Genomic DNA, 24,099 nt, shown 5'->3' with positions numbered 1-24,099 from the left:
AACTGTTTGGTACTAAACTTAAGGTGGTAGAAAATGAAAAAGACCTGGGAGTAATTGTGCAGTCATATATGAAGTTTTCTGAGCAATGCAGACATGCTGCCAGGGCAGGTCATGGGGTTTTGTCAATGATATATAGGAATTTTGCTAGCAGGGAAAAGGAGGTGATTATCCCTCTGTATAAGGCAATGGTCAGGCCATGCCTTGTGTACTGCGTACAGGTCTGGAGGCCTCATTTTAGGAAGGATGTAGATTTACTTGAGCGTGTACAGAGAAGGGCAACAAGATTGGTGAGGGGAATGAAGGGATCCTCTTATCAAGAGAGGCTTAAGTTCTGCAAATTGCAGTGGCTGGGGACTAGGCACCTGTGCGGTGATCTGATTGAGGTGTATAAGGCCTTGAATGGGTTCAGCACGCTGAATTCTGATGGGATCCTTCCACTTGTTCAGATTACGAACCTAAGGGAGCATAAATTCAAATTAAGAAAGGACAGATGTAGAATAGATGTGCGGAAATTTGCCTTTAGCCAGCAGGTGGTTAATTGCTGGAACAAACTTCCATCTGTCATTGTGGAAGTTGATAGGTTGAATAAATTTAAGGAGGAACTGGACAGGCATTTGGAGGGAATGGTGTGATTTTTTTTTTTTTTTTTTGGCTGATGCTGCATAAGCTCATACATTTGCTTTCTTGCATCACATGCCACTACTACTATGATGTAGTCACAAAAGAATTGGATGCAGGGAATAACTTTGATATTATATATTTGGATCTTAGAAAGGCTCTTGATACTGTGGCACATGGAAGACTGCTGCACAAATTGGAGCAATGTGGCATTGGAGGCAAATTGCTGCTATGGATAAAGGGGTGGCTGAGGGGGAGAAGACAGAGAGTGGTAATTAATGGACATTGCTCATCGTGGACTAATGTTATTAGTGGAGTCCCTCAGGGTTCAGTATTGGTTCCATTATTGTTTTCTGTATTTATAAATGATATTGATGATGGTATATCAAGCTTAATGTCCAAGTTTGCAGACAATACGAAGGTTGGCAGGGTTGGCCAACCTTCGTATTGTCTTTGTATTGTGGAAGTAGTGTCCTTGCTAGTGTTTCTAGCAAGGACACTACTGACACTATGCTGCTGCCACAGGATCTGGAAAGGTTGAGCAGATGGGCTGAGAGGTGGCAAATGAAGTTTAACATTGACAAATGTAAAGTACTACATATGGGAAACAGCAACCCCAGAGCAACGTATCAACTCTGTGGTACTACACTGACAGTGGTAGAGAATGAAAAGGACCTGGGGGTAATTGTGCAGGCAGATATGAAGTTCTCTGAGCAGTGCAGATGGGCTGCAAGAGTAGCTCATGGTGTCTTATCAATGATATGCAGGAATTTTTCTAGCAGGGATAGGGAGATGATTATTCCCTTGTATAAGGCAATGGTCAGGCCGCACCTTGAGTACTGTATACAGGTCTGGAGGCCTCATTTCAAGAAGGATGTAGAGCTGCTGGAACGAGTACAGAGAAGGGCAGTAAGGTTAGTGAACGGAACGAAGGGTTGCTCTTATGAAGAAAGGCTTAAGTTTTGCAAATTACAGTGTCTGGAGACTAGGCACCGGCAAGGTGATCTGATAGAGGTGTACAAAGCCTTGAATGGTTTGAGCATGCTCAGTGCTGATGGTATACTGCCTCTTGCTCAGAATAATCACCTGAGAGGGCATAAATTCAAATCGAGGAAAGACAGATGTAGGATAGACGTGCGGAAATTTGCCTTTAGCCAGCGGGTAATTGGTTGGTGGAACAGACTTCCATCCCTTGTTGTGGAAGTTGATAGCCTAAATAAATTTAAGGCTCAGCTGGACAGGTATTTTGAAAGAACGGAGGGGTGAAGTGGAAGGGTTTTTTTTTTTTTTTGGCTGATGCTGCATAAGCTTGCTTTCTTGCATCATATGCCTCTACTAATGCTAATGCTAAGTGCTGCCTAAAAAGAGGCGAAAGACTTGTGGAATTTGCAGAATCTCAAGGAATGTCAGTAATGAACACTTTTTTCAAGAAAAGGGTGGACAGAAAGTGGACATGGAAGAGTCCAAATGGATTAACAACAAATGAAATCGACTTCATCTTCACTAACAGAAGATATATTGTGAATGATGTTACCGTCCTGAATAAGGTAAATGTTGGAAGTGATCACAGAATGGTAAGATGTACACTTGATATAGATGTAGGAAAGGAAAGGAAAAAACTGACTCGAGTAAATAATACAAAGGTCTTTGAGATAACAGAGGAGGAGAAAAAGCAGTATGTACTGGAACTTAAGAACAAGTTTGAGCTTCTGCAGACTGCTCAGGACCAAGATATCGACAAGGAATATTACAACTTTCTGAAAGTGATAAAGCCCAAGAAACCTATAGGGAAACAGAAATCCAAAGAAGAAAAAATTAGTCAAGAAACACTTGTCATGATGAACCGAAGACGACAAATGAAGAGCAAGAAAAACACTGACAGGGAGAAAATTGGGTATACTGAGTTATGCAAAGCCATTGGAAAGAGACTCAGAGAGGACATAAGAAGATTTAACACAAGAAAAGTAGAACAAGCATTAAGGGAAAACAAAGGATTGAAATCAGCAGCCATGAGCAGTAATACAGAAAGACAAATGATACTGAAACTGAAGAATAGTGATGGTGTACTTATAAACAGCAGAGAAGGCATAATTCAAATAGCAGAAGACTACTATAGAGAATTATACAAGGAGCGAGGGAATGATACCAGCAGTGGGGAAGATGGATTGCAAAGTAGCAACACATACGACATACCCGATATTCTTCCTGATGAGGCAGAACATGCATTGAAGAAAATGAAGAATCGGAAAGCCCCGGGGGAAGATGAAGTTACTGTAGAGTTGTTAAAATTGGGAGGAAGAGACATAACACAAAAACTGGCAAGGCTCTTCACAAAGTGCATTAGAAAAGGTGTGATGCCTAAGCAGTGGAATAATGCAATCATAGTTTTGCTGCATAAGAAAGGAGATAAATCAGAAATTGGAAATTATAGACCAATTAGCTTGTTATCCCATATCTACAAGTTGTTCACAAGGGTCATTACTAACAGATTAGAAAGAATACTTGATGAGAATCAACCGAAAGAGCAAGCTGGCTTTAGGACAGGATTCTCAACTATGGATCACCTTCACGTAATATCACAGCTAATGGAGAAAGCAAATGAATATAAAACACCATTATGCCTGGCATTTGTGGATTATGAAAAGGCATTTGACTCCATACAGCATAAGGCAATGTTTGTGGCACTGGAAAGACAAGGCATGGATACTCCATATATTATGATTTGAAGAAAATATATGAGAGTGCTACATCCTTTATTAGACTAGACAAAGACAGTAGGAAATTTAAAATCGAGAAAGGAGTTCGACAAGGAGACACAATATCTCCGAAGCTGTTTACTGCTGCCCTTGAGGAAGCTTTCAGAAGATTAGACTGGTCGCAGAAAGGAGTCAATGTGAACGGAGAGTACCTAAACCATTTACGATTTGCAGATGACATTGTGGTCATATGCCACGATCCCAAAGAATTAGAGGAAAATCTTAATCAGTTATACACAGTTAGTAAGGATTTTGGACTAAAGATGAATATGGCTAAAACAAAAGTAATGATGAACAAGTATGCCACAGAAAGGGAAATAATGATTGAAGGAGCAGTAATTGAAAAGGTGGAGTCATATACTTATCTGGGACAAGTTATTAGCTGTAATAATGATAAATGGCTGGAAGTCAAGAGAAGAATAAATTTTGGATGGATAGCATTCAGGAAATATAGTCACATACTGAAGAGCAATATCCCAGTTTGTCTGAAACGTAAAATAATGAATCAATGTATACTCGCCACCATGACTTATGTAAGTGAAACTTGGGCACTCACCAAAAGAACTACACAGCGAAGAATGGAACGAATTATATTGGGAATCAGACTGTTAGATAAGAAGAGAAATACATGGATTAGGCAGCAAACTCAAGTAAAGGACATTCTTATCAAAACTAAAGAACTAAAATGGTCTTGGGCAGGACACATAGCTAGAAGACATGATGACAGATGGACTAAGAAAATAACAGAATGGTACCCAAGAGGAGCTAGAAGAAAACCTGGAAGACAAAGGCGGAGATGGATAGATGAAATTCATGAGTTTTTGAGTAGTAAATGGATGGCCAGTGCTCAAAACAGAAGGAACTGGAAATTTGCTGGAGAGGCCTTCATCCTGCAGTGGATTGAAAATGGCTGATGATGATGAAGTGCTGCCCAAGCCTTTGGGGAAATTCTGACTTATGTAAAACCAGAGTTTCGTGGAATGGAACCCTTACGTAAGTTCGTGAGTGCCTGTATATGTACATAAGTTAACATATTTTATATAATTATGGGTTCTAAATAATTAAAAAGTGAAATAAAAAGAAAACACTTTCTTTACTTTAACTATCATTAACTTGAAAATTCCTGGAGAAAAAAAATTGCTTAAGAATTTGGTATTCCCAACAGGCTGTGTCAGTTATTAAAAAACAAAAAGAATCTATAAAGACATTTACTTTAAAATTCAATTTGAGCAGTGTATTGAATAGAGAGACATGGAAGAAGCTGTATTGAAGTGGTATTCACAGCAATGATCAAGTTGTGCTGGTGTGCGACTCCAGTGCCACCTGATAAATGTATAAAAAGACAATTAACAACATAAAAACTATTATCTTTTTATAGTTTTTAAATAAAGGCTCTACAGTGATTTTGTTTTATTTATTTTCATCAGCACTACCTATATCATTAAATTTTCCATTTATTTGTTTTCTAAGTTTTTTTTTTTTTTTGTCTTTTAAGGCTATCTTTTGCTTCACTTATCCAGAATCTTGCGTAATCCGTAAGACCTCCCCCCCCCCCAATTACTCTGGATTAATGAGGGTTTACTGTACTGTGATACAGTTACATTATAAAATCACATTTATATTATTATAAATTTATAGTTAATTCTATTAATTCTATACACTTCTAATATTTATTACACTGTTATGGAATTGCACATTTATATTAACTCAGTGAACAGTGGCAGCATGTCATGTACTGTGTGATTCAGTTACTTGATCAATTCACATTTGTATTATTATAAATTAATAGTTTATGAACACAAGTTTCTAAAAAAAACATTTTTTATACTCCTAATGAATTACATAAAATAATACTAAATAGTATTTATGTTGTTCTTATATTGACTCAATGAACCGTGAAAGCAGAATGTCTTCATACTTTCACTTTCATTTTTTAAGCAATTTCAAAGGCCAAGTAAGACACGATTACACCTGCTATATCAGATACACACAAATAGTAACTGAACTACTAATTTTAAACAAATGGATAACAAAAGCCAATAATTTTTAGGAAATTGAAAAGTGTACTTATCAAGGTTCAAAATGTTATCCTCCTCACGATTTCAACAATGTCAATTCTGTCACTTTTTCCAGGATCAAATAAAGCATAATTTCCATTAGGTTTCTCATTGGTTGTTGAATTTTTCTCAGTTACCTGTGTCATTTTCCTACCTCCTTCATTGTAGCCACTATAAAATATAATGAACGGCTATTTTGCTTAACAAAATGAGTAAATAAATAAATTTTGATTTATTTGTTAAGTGCGTAATTTAAAACAGTCAGAACACAGTTTTAAATTATGCAGTTATGAAAACAAATATTTACTTGCAGAAGCTATTATTTAACATTAGGCCTGTCTGTTGATGTATTACAAAAGTACTTCTAACCTATGCATTACTGTTTCTCAGTGGCCAGTTTTCTGAGGAGCATTTAAATTTTTGAAATGTTTTTCCGGACAACCCACTTGGTGATGTTCAGTAATGGCTCTTTAAAATGGTGCTGGACATGTGAGACCTGTTAGGACCCTTGCAAAAAAAAATATTTTTTTTTGGTTGAAGCATAATGACTGACACTTCTCTTATATGCCCAGTTTTACTCGTTGTTTTTGACGGCAATATTGTATGGATTTTCACAGAGTAATTATGTGAAAGTATCAGGCAGGTGCCACAAGACCATTTTTATAACTTTTATGCATTGCAAGGACATGGAGCTCGACATCCTGCTCTGATATTTTGAGTGCATGTCGATTGATTACTGTTCTGGTTCACGATGAACCACTATTATGCTGTAACTCCAAATTGCATTTTCTCAACTTTGAGAGTAACATTTAGACTTTTGTTCAGTAATTAGCTGAAAAAACGTAATTAGAAAACATGAGAATTCTTGAAACGGTTATTTCTTGCAACCCTCCTTGTAATAATTTTTGTGTAGACCTTTATGAAGTGAATGCTTAATTAGTACTTTGGTTTTCATTTTTTTAATTATTATACAAAACTATTCCATCTTTTGATAAGAAAATATTTTAAATTATGAAATACTGCTGAATAAATATTGGAGTCTGTATACTTGTGCTAGCAGTAACTGTACCAAACATAATTCCAAGTGGAACAAACTATGCAACATAATTTTGAATTTCTTGCTCGTAGTAGATTTTTGCACTGGAAAATGGAAGTGACTGTTAGTTTCATATTTCTGTTTTGTGATTGTAACATTTTTGATGTGAAAACATCTATGGTGGCACTAGAGTGAAATCTATTGGTAATGAAATTTTCTTACAGTAACGGAAATGATGTAATTGACCCTCCTTGTAATAATTTTTGTGTAGACCTTTATGAAGTGAATGCTTAATTAGTACTTTGGTTTTCATTTTTTTAATTATTATACAAAACTATTCCATCTTTTGATAAGAAAATATTTTAAATTATGAAATACTGCTGAATAAATATTGGAGTCTGTATACTTGTGCTAGTAGTAACTGTACCAAACATAATTCCAAGTGGAACAAACTATGCAACATAATTTTGAATTTCTTGCTCGTAGTAGATTTTTGCACTGGAAAATGGAAGTGACTGTTAGTTTCATATTTCTGTTTTGTGATTGTAACATTTTTGATGTGAAAACATCTATGGTGGCACTAGAATGAAATCTATTGGTAATGAAATTTTCTTACAGTAACGGAAATGATGTAATTGATTGTTAACGAAATTTTTTTATGGAAATGACAAATTGGCATCACTTCCTATTAGGTAGCTGATAGATTTTAAATGACACAAATGACGTCACCTCATAAATGGCACTAATGACACTAACTCAGTCACTAACATTCGGTAAAGTAAGTAGTTGATTCAGTAGAGTAAGTTCATATTAAGATATGGAAATGATGTCACTTCCTAAATGACTCCAATTCAGTCACTAACGTTGATTTGGTAGAGTAAGCAGTGGGTAGTAATATTATACAAGAATAAAATGCAGACTTTAATAAAATCTGCTTCTAAAGATTTTGATCAACATCAACCTTTTAAGTAGTGTAAATAAGTAAGTTTCGATCAAACCATTCAAAAATTTGGTTTTACTCTAGTGCCGCCATAGATGTTTTCACATAAAATAAAACAACTTTTGTGTGTACAGGGTACACGTGCTGCTTTTTTTTTTTTTTTTTTTTTTAGCAGAATTAAGTTTTTGCAAATTTCTGCTTTAATACATAAGCAGAAATATATGCATAATTTGCTGTTATTGTCATGTTTATTCTTATGAGTAATGCTTTCAACAGAGATAATGGTTTTTTTTTTTAAGATTAACATGTAAAAAACATTAAATTCTTTTAAATATTTTAATTTTTTATTAAAAAATAAAAATGTATATACAATAAGTACTTCAATATATTAAGAAATGATGATATATTGGTATGCTGCAAGCAATATTTAAAACAACAATCAAAAACTTTTTCCCATGAATAAAAAAGTTGGGCAGGTTGTGCATGACCCCTTAGCAACAAATTGGGTTTCAACCACTGCTAAGTTAAGAAGTTAGTGAGCTATTGCCAGCTTAATGTTTCTGAGCATCATCTGTACATATCTTATGGACTTTTATTACCACTGCTAAAAGTCAAAAGATATGCAGACATTATATACATTTGCAAAAGGTGTAATAATGTATATTTTTAAAAGTGTGTATATATTTACACTTGGGTATTGACACTTTAATAGAAAATTTCATTCTTGAAAATTGAATTCTAAATAATAGAGGCTTTAGTTCTTTGGTAGTTACGTACACCAGCAAACTTTTGATGTTTAATAGCAGCTGTAAAAGTAGGAAATACCTCTTTTTATGAGAGTTTAATTACATTGTTTTTACTGATATAATAAATTTTTAAAGAGGTTTTTTTTAATATTTTAGGTGAAACTTCCAGATACTGAAATGTTAGTAAACTTAGGTGACTGGCCTTTGGAACACAAATTAGCTTCAGAAAATCCCATTCCTATATTTTCATGGTGTGGCTCAAAGGATACAAGAGATATCGTGATGCCAACATACGACTTAACTGAATCTACCTTGGAAATGATGGGAAGGTAAGAATAAATGTGATAATAAGCTTTTACACACACACACACACACACACACACACACACACACACACACACACACACACACACACAATAAAAGAATAAAAGTATTAAGAAGTTAAGTAATCATGGAGGGTGGAGAGTAACAGTACGAAAAGGAAGATAATGTTGATTAAGGACGCTGCATCAGCAAAACTTACCCTACAACCATAATGTGTAATATATATATACAGTAATACCCCGACTTACGCTACCCCGACTTACGCGAACTCGGAGTTACGCGGTTCTTGATTTTTTCGTTTGGCAACACTGCCGCCCACTATCTTCAAGGTCGTTTTTCTTTAGGGGAAACACATTTCACCATAATATCGTAAAAACCAACACAATTCCAGCTATCGGTATGCAATTAGATCGAGTTTACTACCAGTTTATAACAGATTCCACTAGCAGAAATGCAACTGGATTTTTATTGTTTTATGGCAGTAATCCCTAGAAATGTGAGGTGTTAATAGTGTATCTCTGCCTTTATGGTGTTGTTTATTCAGTTGCTACATGCGCGCAGCTTTGTTTATGCGTATCAAGCGTGCCTCCTCGTTTTGTAATTGTGCTTTATATTCCCTAAAAATGAGTAAAATACTTAAAAGGTGTGAAAAGGAAGCGTACTGAAGACACTGCAGATTCAAAGAGAAAAAGAAAAACAATTATCGATGAACAGAGGCGGACTGGGTCAAAAATTCTTACCCGGGAAAATTTATAGTGGCCTCATACTATGGTTTATGGCCAAAATCACACAGGCCCGCCGGGGTTTCCCCGGTAAGGCTTATGGCCATTCCACCTCTGTCGATAGAGAAAAAATATGAAATTGTGAAATGCTTTGAGCGAAATGAAAGACCATGTGATATTGCAAGTGCTACAGGCCTAAATGAGGCAAATGCTTAAAGCACATGACAATTGCAAACTTGACAGAAGGTATCAGCTAAATTGAAAAGGGCTTAAAAATTTTAGAAAACAGGCTACAACGAAGAACGCGTTATAGCTACAAAGTAAGGAATGAAAAATTATTAGCTTGCTACGAAGAAATTCTGCGTGAAAAAGAGAAGTCTCTGTGTCGTCAGACGAATTTGTTAGATTTTATGAATCCATCAACATCGAAATAACTTTTTTGCGTAAGTCATTTATTTTTTTAATACATATTTTGCATTAATATGTATAAAGAACTGCAATTTTATTAATATTTTTCTTTTAAACTAGTGTTTTTGTTAGTCCTTGGTCCCAATTAAACAAAATTTATATGTATTTATATGCAAAGTTGTACCCCGACTTACGCGAATTCGACTTAAGCGATTTTCGTCGGACCCACCTATCGTGTAACTTCGGGATATTACTGTATGTATATAAAAAGTGGGGATAAATCTAAAATTTTTTTTTTTTTTTTTTTTTTTTTTTTTACAGGCAGATAGCAGTCAGAAACAGATAGCTCTGTTAATTATTGGTGGGACAACAACAACCATCGATGCCCAAAACACCTGTTCAAATGGTCACGAACACACCTTCCATAATGGGCAGGCGCCCCGTCATGTTGAAACCAATGTTGCGTCTCACATTTGCTGGAACATCATCAAGTAACCCTGGTAGAACTTGTTCAAGAAAGATCCGATATTTAGCGGAGTTCATGCGGCAACAGGTATGGGCCGACTAAGCAGTCACCGACCATACCTGCGCACACATTTATTGCGAAGCGATGTTGTGCCGCATGGGGGTGCACATCGTGTGGGACCTCTGCTAATCCATACACACTAGGTGCATGTCTGCCAGCTCACAGTTCGTATATCAATGCATGCTCTTCGTGCAGCGACTACTGCTTGAATGAGTAAACCAGAAATTTTCCCTCTCGCGAATTGATGAACAGCACCATGTACTGACTTACGGTGACATTTCCGTTTATGGGTTTCTATGCGATTCACATTCCTTTAGATGTTACCTACCTCCCATAAACGTTTGTACCAATATTTTTGAGACACTCTGTATATGCATATGTATATATGTATATGTAAAAAAAAAAAAAAGTAAAGTGCAGCCATTATCAACCCACTGCAGGATGGAAGCCTCCTCAACAATTCATGTTGAGGGAAATGGACCATAATCTGCAACGCTGGTCCAGTGCGGGTTGGCAGATCGACTGTATTCAGCAGTCAGGGGCTTGAACCCCGGTCTACTCAAAGAGCGTGTGCTACTGCACTCCCGCTCCTGCCCACTCGGCTACGGAAGCCTTATATATATGTATATATATGTATGTATATATACATATATTTGAATAATGTTTGAAATAATTGAAAACTGAGTATTACATTAAAAAAGGGTAAAGCATACATCAGAGGCAGCAAAGAGCATTTTCCTCTACATGACACTTGAGATATACACTTAAGTGAGAATAATGATTAAAATAAAAATAAATAAAAATGCCAGCAGCATGGCAAGACAGAAGGGCGAAAATTGTGAAATTATATGTAATGATCAAACCAACAAGGAGGGAAGAGAATAAAATTATTGCAGCAGAAACTCTCGAAGATAATTTAGAAAGTCTAAATACAAAGATAATAAAATATAATCAATTAAATTTTGAATAGCCAATTAAATGAAATTTAACGGCGCCTCCTCTGACAGGCACATTGTTCAAATTTATGTGAAATATCACGAGCAGAGATGTGAACAACCAGAATCAAATAAAAAACAAAAACAGAAATAGACAGACCATTATGCACCATATCAACAGAGGACCACAAATCCAGTAATGGTCAGGGAATCGCTTCATTTCAATCGCTGTACAAATCGCCGCAAAAGCGAATCAATCGAAAGATCTTTTGCATTAGAGTGCTTGTATCTGTCCTATTTTTAATTTTTGCTGCATCAGGATCACCGCTATTCAAATCCTCTGCATTGGTGGTTCGATCTGGGGGTCGGATAGTGGTACTGATCTTTCGATTGATTCGCCTTTGCAGCGATTTGTCTAGCGGTCGAAATGCAGCGATTCCCTGACCATTATTGGCCTTGTGGTCCTCTGTTGAGATGGTGCATAATGGTCTGTCTATTTCTGTTTTTGTTTTATTTTATTTTATTGTAGTTGTTCACATCTCTGCTCGTGATATTTCACATAAATTTGAACAATGTGCCCGTCAGAGGGGGCGCCGTTAAATTTCATTTAATTGGCTATTCAAAATTTAATTGATTATATTTTATTATTTTTGTATTTAGACTTTCAAAATTATCTTCGAGAGTTTCTGCTGCAATAACTTTATTCTCTTCCCTCCTTGTTGGTTTGATCGTTATGTATAATTTCACAGTTTTCGCTCTTCTGTCTTGCCTTGCTGCTGGCATTTTTATTTATTTTTATTATTTTTATTTTAATCATTATTTTCACTTAAGTTTATATATACATATATGTATGTATATATACATAGTAACGAATAATGGTACTAAGAAGCTAATTAATATAGGGGGAAATGCCTGTACGAAAAGGTAATAATAGTAATATAGCTTATGGATCAGGGACACTGCATTAGCAAAACGTACCCTACAGCCATATTTTGTATATATATATAAATGTATATAATATTGTAAGTAGAATGCGTAAATTTGATTTAATTGGTTTAAGTCTAATGAAAATACGGTATACGAAAATACAGCAGGCCCCCGTTATAACGCGGTTCGCTTTACGCTGATTCGCTATAACGCTGTTCTTATATTATAACCCGTATCTGACTATAACGCTGTCACAGATCACTATAACGCTCTTTTACAGATTACATTTTTGACATATTTAACGAAATCGTTTCATTTGATGGAGTCGATAGCTTGAAAATGAATAGCAAAACAGCATTAAAACGTTTCCCACGCCGACTTGAGCAATTTTCCCACGCTCGGTGAAATTTTCTCTCACGCTAATTTAAGTATAGTCACTTGTTACGTAGTTCCGAGATCAACATTTTAAAAAATGATCAAATACAGTATATTGCTTGTAATATTTGCGTTATATGCATTTATCCGAAGTCTAGTTATCACTCAGTACAGTATTAGACATCGTGCGTAACGGACAGTTTACTTGAACATTATATCATAATTAATTCAACTAACGCAGTTATATTTTCGAAGAGCTAATAATGACCGACAGGAATGAAAATGCAACAACGTCTGGGCGCAGTACGAAGACTATAAATGTAAGAAAAAGACTGAATTTGAAAATTAAATTAGACGTTTTGAAGCGAATCGATTCCGGTCAACGACAAGCGGATGTGTGCCATAATTTAGGACTCGCAAATTTAACTGTAAGAACAATTATGAAAAAATAAAGAATTAATTTTAGCAGCGGGAAAGATAGCTGTTCCACCGCAAGCAACTAGGACTAGACCGGCTATTAGGATTGAAATGGAAAGACTAATTTTTTTGAAGATAATATTCCAATGCAGAATTCAGTTAAGTTAAATATTAAAAAAAGAGAGAGAAAGAGATTAGCCAATACGATGATCTGAAGAAAACTCGCCTAAAAAAAATGTGGAACCATTTAAAACTGGTAGAATAGATTTAAAATCCCGGGAGAAGCCGCTAGTGCAGATTAAGGAGCCGAAACTTTCAAAAAAGAACTTGTTAAAATTATTGAAGAGGGGTATTATGTATTATACTTCTCAACAAGTTTTTAACATAGATGAAGCAGGACTTTTGTGGCAACGAATGCCTAAAAGAAGTTTCATATTGAAAGAACAAAAAACATGCCAAGTTTCAAAGCGGCGAAGGATCGGTTGACTTTATTGTTGGGTGGTAACGCTGCGGGCCATTTAAAATTAATACCCCTTTTAGTTTATTTGGAAGAGGGCCAAAGTTAAACTCAAAATCCACACATTTTTCATGATTAAATTCATCCATTAAATCAATTAAATTCATTATTTTAATTGGAATTTTGTTTACTTTTGAGACGCAAGTAGTTACCACATAATTATACGTATGTAATGCAGAATATTTTATATGTGCAAATATTTGAATATTAAATATTTTGACCGACATTTGTGCATCTTTTCATTACCGTTTATTATTGATTAGGAAATATCCTATGGCACCGACCGCAGCTCACAAATACATATGTTACCTTATGGGAAAATGGCGCTCGCTTAGCGCGGATTCACTTAGCGCTCTGTTTTTCCGGAACGAATGATCAGCGTTAAGCGGGGGTCACCTGTACAGTATAATATTGTAAGTATTAGCATTAGCATTAGTAGAGGCATATGATGCAAGAAAGCAAGCTTATTCAGCATCAGCCAAAAAAAAAAAAAAAAAAAACAACCACTACTCCCATTTCACCCCTCCGTTCGTTCGAAATACCTGTCCAGCTGAGCCTTAAATTTATTTAGGCTATCAACTTCAACAACAAGCGATGGGAGTCTATTCCACAAACCAACTGCCCACTGGCTAAAGGCAAATTTCCGCACATCTATCCGACATCCGTCCTTCCTCAATTTGAATTTATGCCCTCTCAGGTGATTATTCTGAGCAAGAGGAAGAATCCCATCGGCATTGAGCATGCTCAAGCCATTCAAAGCCTTATACACCTCGCCGATGCCTAGTCTCCAGGCTCTGTAATTTGCAAAACTTAAGCCTTTCTTCGTAAGAGCAACCCTTTGTTCCATTCACTAATCTTGTTGCCCTTCTCTGTACTCGTTCCAGCAGCTCTACATCCTTCTTGAAATGAGGCCTCCAGACCTGTATACAGTACTCAAGGTGTGGCCTGACCAATGCCTTATACAAGGGAATAATCACATCCCTGTCCCTGCTAGAAAAATTCCTGTATATCATTGACAAGACACCATGAGCTACTCTTGCAGCTCGTCTGCACTGCTCAGAGAACTTCATATCTGCCTGCACAATTACCCCCAGGTCCTTTTCATTCTCTACCACTGTCAGCGTAGTACCACAGAGTTGATACGTTGATCTGGGGTTACTGTTTCCCATATGTAGTACTTTACATTTGTCAATGTTAAACTTCATTTGCCACCTCTCAGCCCATCTGCTCAACCTTTCCAGATCCTGTTGCAGCAGCATAGTATCAGTAGTGTCCTTAACAACACTGCCAACCTTGGTATCGTCTGCAAACTTGGACATTAAGCCTGATACACCATCATCAATATCATTTATAAATACAGAAAACAACAATGGACCCAACACTGAACCCTGAGGAACTCCACTAATAACATTAGTCCACAACGAGCAGTGTCCATTGATTACCACTCTCTGTCTTCTGCCACTCAACCATCCCTTTATCCATAGCAGCAATTTGCCTCCAATGCCACACTTCTCCAATTTGTGCAGCAGTCTTCCATGCGCAACAGTATCAAAAGCCTTTCTAAGATCCAAATATATAATATCAAAGTTATTCCCTGCATCCAGTTCTTTTGTGACTACATCATAGTATCCAATCAAATTGGTCATACAAGACCTGCCCTTAACAAAACCATGCTGTGTCTGAGCTATAACTGAATTCTTGTCCAGATGATCCTGCAGTGCTTCTTTAACCAGTGCCTCCATTAATTTTCCTGGAACCGAAGTTAAACTAACAGGTCTATAATTACTTGTGTCAGCCTTTGATCCTCCTTTGTGAATTGGGGTTACATTTGCACATCTCCAGTCCATGGGTACCTCCCCTGAGTCCAAAGAAGCTCTCATAATTATGGCTAGGGGTTTGCTTACTTCCTTTGCTGCCTCCTTTAATATAACTGGATAGATCCCATCCACCCCAGGTGCCTTTTTTATGTTTATCCTCAACAATTTCTCCTCCACTTTCCTCTCAGTTATTAGAAAATAATCTAGCTCACTGCCAATGTTTACTTCACCTACGACATTCCCCTTCCTGAATAACTCCTCATGTGTGAATGTAGATGCAAAATACTCGTTTAGATTGTTAGCCACCTGAGCTGGATCCTCAACTGTTGAACCATCAACATCCAGTGGACCAATCTGATTCATCCCTTTCCTTCTTGAGTTTAAATAGGTAAAGAACTCTTTTCTGTTTTTCTTTGAGTCCTTTGCCAAGGATTTCTCATAATCTGCCTTTGCCTGCCTAATCTCCTTTGTGACTTGGTTACAGACCAACTTATATCTATCATAGGCTTCCATGTCACCCATTAATTTGTATGTATCCCATGCATTTTTATTCTCTGCCATATGTCTCATTAGTTCATCTGACAACCATTTAGGCCCGAACCTTGAACAATATTTCTTGGTTGGTATGTAAAGCCTGGTAGCTTCCAAGATTAGTTCCTTGAATGCTTCCCATTTTGAATTTGCTGTTGGTAACATCATCAGTTGGTCCCACTGTATAGAATTTAAATACTGTCTCAGTCCATCATAGTCGCCTTTACGAAAGCAAAAACCCTTCCCTTTACCTCTGATGGTTGTTATCTCCTTGAGTAAATCCCACTTCAGCACACTGTGATCACTGCCACCCAGTGGTTCCTTTATCTGCAGATTCCTAATGCCTGAAGAATCACTACTGATAATCAGATCAAGAGTATTACTCCCTCTAGTTGCCTCCCGAACATGCTGGTGTAGAAAACAATCATCCAATAAATCCACAAAAGCCCTGCTAGTGTGTGAGTGACCAACCCACAAATTCCAGTCAATATCTGGGAAATTAAAATCCCCCATTATAAGACTCTCTGATTTACTGGCCCATTCTATTTCCCTGTACAGTATCTTATTATACTCATCAGAGTCATTAGGCCTATAGCACACTCCTACTCTCAATTTTGAGTTACCTATGCTTATGTCACACCAAACTGACTCGACACTGCCCTGTCCGTCAATGTCGACTGGCTTCACTTCCTTGGATTTTATGTGTTTTTTAACTAATAGCATAACCCCTCCTCCCCTCCTGTCCTGTCTATCCTTTCTATACACATTGTACTCCCCAAATTCCAGTTCTGCATTCCTTATATCTGTGTGACACCACGTCTCTGATATCCCAACAATATCTGCCTTTGATGTTTTGAGCAATACCTCAAATTCATCAAATTTATTTACTAAACTCCTAGCATTGGTGTACACACAAGTATACATGCACCTGTTTCTATTCTTAGCTACCCTAACACAACCGATGTGTTTACTTGTATCACAATGACTTCCAGCAGTCTCTGAAATATCCTGCATCTTGTTTTTCAGGCTTCTGCTCATTCCAATAGAAGCAGTGCAAGAATCTCTTTCACCTCTGCTAGTGGCTACTGTTAATCCATTAGTCTTTGTCTCCCCCCAAGCTAGCAGTTTTCCGACCGACCTAACACTGCCTCGATAGCATCAGCAATTCTTGCACCCTTTCTATTTAAGTGTATCCCATCCCTGTAGAAGCAATCTCTCCTGTTAACAAGTACATTCCAGGCTGAAAAAAATTCTATCCCTTGAGCCTTGCACAATCTTTCCAGGGCCGAATTGATCGACAAGGCTCTCATCATATACTCCCTCCTATCGTGTCTGGGCAGAATTGCAGACACTTTCAAATTCAACCCTACTTCACGGCTTTTTTTTCAACAGTGACCTGTACTTGTTAAGTAATTCCGCCGGTCTCCTACTCTTAATATCATTAGTGCCAACGTGTACAACTATATCACCTTTTGTGCCCTTAAAAGATGATATCTGCTCTACAACGTCATCAACTTTTGCCCCTGGCAGACATACCCTGGTCCTGTTCCACCTATCCTTTTTACAAAGCATGTTCCCCGTTTCCCTGACAATAGAGTCACCAACAACTACTAGTTCCTGTGGGACCAGCGCATTCTGCCTTGGGGGCTGCCTCTGTGTTGCAAGATGACCAAGTGCAAGCTCTGGCGTTGATGTGGGCGGCTGAGAGCTTGATGGGCCCCTCAATTTATTTTCTTCGAGGGCATCCACCCTGTCCTTCAAGGTCTCATATAGGCCCATAACAACGCCGAGTTGTCGCCTAATTTCCTTGCACTCCTTGCATCGTGCACACACAAAGACATCCCCCATGGCAGTATCATGTCCTGTACCCGATTGCTCCGCAAACATCAAGCAAACAGTGCATCTTAAAAGGCTGTGATTCAGAGGGCAACTGCCCCCCTCAGTTCTCCCCTGAGTCACAGCACTCCCATTAGCTTGAGACTTTTGCTTTGCTGCTCTGGTCAGAGTCATGATTTCGATTTAAATGTCAATAAAATTACAATTTCAGAACAAAATTAAAACCTTAAACTTGTATCTTAACACAGTTATAACGCTATATTTATTTTTCAGTATCGAGTGTTATCTACGAGTTCCCTTTATATAACTTCCGTATCAAGTATGTATTAATTATTTGTTACGTTTGTACTCTAAGTCGTTATATATATATAGTTAAAAGTACAATTTAATTGACAATGAAGTTTAACAAGATTAATAGATCTACTGATTAATTGACGATATTATATTATGCACTATACTATACAAGCTAATGCTATCGATTTCCGGATATGCTGTATCGCGTTTCAGTAACGAGTGTTATCTACGAAATCCCTTTATATAACTTCCGTATCAAGTTATGTATTAATTATTTATTTTTACTAATTATTTATGTTACGTAACCTAAGTGGTTATATGTATAGTTAAAAGTACAATTTAATTGCCAATGAAGTTCGACAAGATTAATAGATTTTACTGATTAATTTTCACGTAACAATGGCGGCTGTTTATGAACAGTAAACACGTGGATTTGATACTCTTTCTGATACTAAGTAATACCTACAAATCTCTATCTAAGTTACTTTAACTTTAAGTACCGTAAATAGGAATATAAAGCTACTCTAGAAATAAGTTAATATGTCTATTTAAACTAATAAAGCAGAAAATAAATCAGAAAAAACTTCTCTGTTCCAAGAGCGACAGAAAGGCACGTTCGCACAGGAAACTCTCGTCCTCAAATGTGTAAATTAGATTTAATTGGTTTAAGTCTAATGAAAATACGGTATACACTGGGAGCGATATATGGAATAAATAAGAGGAAGAAATGGACTGGAGATTAAAATAAGAAGTGAAAATGCGACCAAAATGGAATAACACTGTCTCTCACAATTGCAGTGTCATCATCAGAGGTCATCCACCGAAATTATGAAAAAGACAGCAGCAATGTTCTTGCTTCTGTTTCCGACATGATCTGTATGCTATGGTGCACGTGTAGTTGCCACGTGCGTTAAAGGCAAATTTAGATATGAATTTTGCATTAATAAGTTTATAAAGGATGTGCCAATAAAAGTGGTTATAATACATAGTGCATACAGATCATGGATTACCTTACAGAAGTAAGTGAAAAGAATTGAAAAAATTGGATAAACTATAATAAGGAATACCAGTATAGGCCGGAAGAAAGGGACTTACCGTTACTTTGTAAGACTGACTAAAAGAATAATATGGCGGGGTGCCGGTATATTTATGTGGGGGAACGCTAGCAGCTCCTAGTGTTAGGTGTGGAGAAAAAAAAAAAAAAAAATTTTTTTTAATGGTGTATGTATAGATAGGAATGATATGAAGTAAGGTAAAATTAAATATGTTTACAATATATACATGTAAACATATTTAATTTTACCTTACTTCATATCATTCCTATCTATAGGAATGATATAACCATTAAAAAAAAAAAATTTTTTTTTTTTTTTTCCATTTCAATCTTTCAAAATTTCAAAATTTTCAGTCTTTCCATTTCAATCCTAATAGCTGGCCTAGCCCTAGTTGCTTGCAGTGGAACAGCTATCTTTCCTGCTGCTAAAATAAATTCTTTATTTTTTTATAATTGTTACAGTTAAACTTGCAAGTCCTAAATTATGGCACACATTCACTTGTCGTTGACCAGAATCGATTCGCTTCAAAACATCTAATTTAATTTTGAAATTCAGTCTTTTTCTTACATTTATAGTCTTCATACTGCGCCCAGTCATTGTTGCTTTTTCATTCTTATCTGCCATTATTAACTCTTCGAAAATGTAACTGCGTTGGTTGCATTAATTACGATACAATGTTCGAGTAAACTGTCCATTATGTACAATGTCTAATACTGTACTGAGTGATGACTAGACTTCAGATAAATGCGTATAACGTAAATATTACAAGCAATATACTTGATATTTTTTTAAAATGTTGATCTCGGAACTACGTAACAAGTCACTGTACTGCAAGCGTGCGAGAAAATTTCACTGAGTGTGGGAAAGTTTCTCAAGTCCACGTGGGAAATGTGTTAATGCTGTTTTGCTATTCATTTTCAAGCTATCGACTCCATCAAATGAAACGATTTCATTAAATATGCCAAAAACGCAATCTGTAAAAGAGCGTTATAGTGATCTGTGACAGTGTTATAGTTAGATACGGGTTATAATATAAAAACAGCGTTATAGCGAATCAGCGTAAAGCGAACTGCGTTATAACGGGGGCCTACTGTAATATATTTGTTATTGTGAAATTCAGTTAATATACATATATATATTTTTTCTTTGCCCCGTGAGAAATTGTTATTTTGTATGGTTACTACAAGCTTGATACAATTCCAATTAATAAAAGTTTAATTATTAAAAAAAAAACATTTGCTGTTCAAAGAGCCTTGCAATGGTAGAAAATTATAAGTGCAGAGAGCATTGCTATTCTGTTATGCTGCAGAGCAGATGGCAGTACAAAACTGAACCTTTGTGATCGGAAAATTTTCCAAACCAATGTTTTTTAAGGTAGTTTACCAACTTCAGTGCAGTTTTAGCATTAGTAGAGGCATATGATGCAAGAAAGCGAGCTTATGCAGCATCAGAAAAAAAAAAAAAAAAACCCTTCCACTTCGCCCCTCCGTTCGTTCAAAATACCTGTCCAGCTGAGCCTTAAATTTATTTAGGCTATCAACCTCCACAACAATGGATGGAAGTCTGTTCCACCAACCAACTACCCGCTGGCTAAAGGCAAATTTCTGCACATCTATCCTACATTTGTCTTTCCTCAATTTGAATTTATGCCCTCTCAGGTGATTATTCTGAGCAAGAGGAAGTATCCCATCAGCATTGAGCATGCTCAAACCATTCAAGACTTTATACACCTCTATCAGATCATCTCGCCGGTGCCTAGTCTCCAGACACTGTAATTTGCAAAACTTAAGCCTTTCTTCGTAAGAGCAACCCTTTGTTCCATTCACTAATCTTGTTACCCTTCTCTGTACTCGTTCCAGCAGCTCTACATCCTTCTTGAAATGAGGCCTCCAGACTCAAGGTGTGGCCTGACCATTGCCTTATACAAGGGGATAATCACCTCTTTATCCCTGCTAGAAAAATTCCTGTATATCAATGACAAGACACTATGAGCTACTCTTGAAGACCATCTGCACTGCTCAAAAAACTTCATATCAAACATCATTTTTTTAACTTGGATTAATTAACTACAGTTGTAACAAAGTTACTTCTAATTTTGGATAATTTTTGTCATTTATTTATTACTTAATTAATCTCTTTTTTATTTATTTTGAATTCTTATAAACTTATTTAATTATTCTTTATATTTTAACAGGGTCACATTAGATATCCTTTCGGTTCAGAGTAATTCGGGACCTCCATGGAAAGATAAAATTGATATGGGGTTTTGGAGAGGCAGAGATAGTCGCATTGAGAGACTGGATTTAGTGAAACTATCACGAAAGCATTCGGATTTGATTAATGCTATGCTGACCAATTTTTTCTTCTTTCATAATGAAGAAAAAGAATTTGGACCAAAAGCTGAGCATTCTTCTTTTTTTGATTTTTTTAAGGTAAGGATTTGTTATAATGTAAGCATGTGTAGAAGCTGTATATTATTTCTATATTGCATTTCAAAATAAAGGTTTAATCATTATCATTGATTACTGAGGACTTGTAATTCTCATATTTATGATGAAATAAATTCGTACAGCTGAGCCTACCAAATCTGGCTTCTGCTATTTGTTAACAAGATTAGTAACTCACTGATGTGATGAATCATATGATTCATATATGAAGAATTAGGCTGATAATGCAATCAGTGAATATTAAACAACTTTCCGATTATCATGTTTGTAAACAGCATTGGCACAGAAATTTTCACCTTATATCTAGCGGTGATTAAAAAATTATGCCCAGTTGTGAGATTATTTCAAGATTATCTTTTTTTTTTTTTTTTTATGAAACCCCAAACACAAGAGGTATTAGAACCTATAGTACTTAATACCATGCTTGGGTTGGAGGTTGAGAAGATGAAAGAAGATATTTGTTGACATTAGACTTGAACTTCTGTAGACTGTAAAAAGACAGGAAATACGGATGAAGGAAGGTTGTTCCAGAAAACGGCAGTATAATGAATAAACGAGGAAGATGAAAAGTTGGTTCTGTGAGTTTGAAGTTGAACAGTAAATGGATGTTGGCTGGTGGCAGTACGTGTTTGGGCTGTTTTGAAAGAGAGAGTGGGAATTATAGAAGCCAATTCAGAAGAACAGTGCCCATGGAAGTATCTGTAGAAGAGGCATGCAGCAGAAACAGTATGTCGATGAGACAGCGAGTGGAGTGACTCTGTTAGAGATGAATCATTAATTAACCTAACTGCCCTCTTCTGAATGGAATCAAGAAGCCTGAGAGAGGTTTTGGGGGCACCGCCCCAGATGTGGGAACAATATTCTGTGGTAAGGCGGATTTGCGATTTATACAGAGTGAACAGCTGTTTAGAAGAAAAGTAATGCCTAGAGCGAAAGAGAAAACCAAGTTTTTTAGATGTAGAGGAAGCAATATTTGTAATGTGCTTGTGCCAAGAGAGATCAGAAGTCAGGGTAATTCCCTGACTTCTGATCTCTCTTGTCAGGGTAATTTAGAAATCGGAGTGTCAACAAAGATAAGCATAGGAGCAGAAAAATCCTTTTTTTGAGATATAAGACAAGGCTGAGTTTTAGAATGATTGAAATCAACTAAGTGAGGCAAAGATTGATTGAAATCAATCTTTGCCTCACTGGAGAGTTACCTGGAGATCGGTATTTAAGGAATTGGTAGCAGATTTTCGAGAAGTTGAAGCTGATTGAGCAGGGCAAGGTTTCTCAAAATGGAAAGTGGAATGCAATGTGCTATCATTGGCAAAACTATGTCTAGGATTTCCAGTCAATGGAAGAAGGTCATTAATATACAAGAGGAAAAGAGTGGGGGAAAGAAGTGAACCTTGGGGGACACCAGCATTAGTGGAGAAGTAAGAAGACAGAGCCATCTACCATCACCCTCAGTGAGCGATCAGAGAGAAAACTGGATAACGAATTACAAAAAACAGTTGGCAAACTATAAGATGGAAGCTTGTTTAGAAGACCTTAATACCAAACACGATCGAAAGCCTTTGAGATTTCAAGAGCAACTGCTTGTGTTTCACTGAACTTTTCCATTGAATTTGTCCATAAATGGGTAACATAAGCCAGAATATCACCAGTGGATTGACACTGACGGAATCCATACTGGCGATCGTTGATCAGACGGAAGGTTTCTAGGTAGTTTAAGAGTTGGCAGTTAATTGATTTCTCCATTACTTTAGAAAGAGTTAGAAGTAATTGCAATGGGAGTGTAATTGGATGGGAGGGATTTGTCACCCTTTTTAGGAACTGGCTGGATATGAGCAAATTTCCAAGCAGAAGGAAAAAACACCTTTGGAATAAGAAAGTGAAAAAAGTGGCAAAGAACAGGAGTAAGTTCAGGAGCACAGGTTTTGAGAACAAGTGGAGAAATACCATCAGACCTGGAGCTTTCTTAGCATCAAGATTCTCCAAAATCCTTCTGCCATCCTTTTTACGGAAGACCACAGGAGGCATTGAATGGAGCGTGTTGAGAATGGTGGGAGCTGTTTTACGAAGATCATTAATACATGAGTTGGTAGAAAAATGGGATGGCTGAAGTGACAAAAGAACCATCTAGTTTTGACTTAGGTGGTAGCAGAGATGAGCAAAATTTGCAGCTAATAGCTTTGGCAAGAGACCAGAATGCTCGGCTACCATTAGGGTGTAAGAAGCAAGTTTTCTACTCTTAGCCTGTTCAAAATCTAGTTTGGACTGATTAATAACTGCTTTACAATTCTATAATATCCTGTTTGTTAATATACAGGGTATTTCAAAAATGATGGTCAATAATTTAAAGATGAAAAGTCCAAACTAAAATAAGCAAAGTCCCAGTGAACGTTGGTCCAAAAATGAATCGTTTTCGAGATAATACACATTTTCTGTTAAGATCTGCCACTGACTATGGGAGCACTAGTTTAGCAAAAAGCTGTGAGTCCTTTGCTAAGGGTGGTTTTATTAAACATAAGCTAATACATTTTTAATTTTTGGTTTCAACACCACAGGATTTTACAGATGTTACAGGATATTACAAAAGGTTTTCAAAATGCTATCTTGCATCCGTACACCCTTTGTAGTCGTCTCTGCATTGAGTTACGAAACTTCTCAGGCATTCCTGGATGCCCTCAAAAGATCTAAATTGAGGGCCCATCAGGCTCTCAGCTGCCCACATCAATGCCAGAGCTTGCACTTGGTCATTACGCAACACAGCGGCAACCCCCAAGGCAGAATGCGCTAGTCCCACAGGAACTAGTAGTTGTTGGTGACT

At 36.8% G+C, this 24,099-nt stretch overlaps 1 protein-coding gene across 1 annotated transcript in view; it reads left to right on the top strand.

Annotated features, from left to right (window-relative positions):
• Positions 1 to 24,099, top strand: part of LOC150080899 (protein O-glucosyltransferase 2-like) — a 127,553-nt gene that overhangs the window by 70,372 nt on the left and 33,082 nt on the right. Inside the window, exons 5-6 of the mRNA XM_090380974.1 lie at positions 8,310 to 8,482; positions 21,032 to 21,269. Coding sequence (XP_090237100.1) covers positions 8,310 to 8,482; positions 21,032 to 21,269 — 411 coding nt within the window. The remainder of the gene's footprint in view (positions 1 to 8,309; positions 8,483 to 21,031; positions 21,270 to 24,099) is intronic.

The sequence above is a fragment of the Mastigoproctus giganteus genome, chromosome 9 (genome assembly GCF_048544385.1).
Source record: "Mastigoproctus giganteus isolate SK-2022 chromosome 9, ASM4854438v1, whole genome shotgun sequence".
NCBI lineage: Eukaryota > Metazoa > Arthropoda > Arachnida > Uropygi > Thelyphonidae > Mastigoproctus > Mastigoproctus giganteus.
This window is presented reverse-complemented; position numbering and strand designations above follow the sequence as displayed.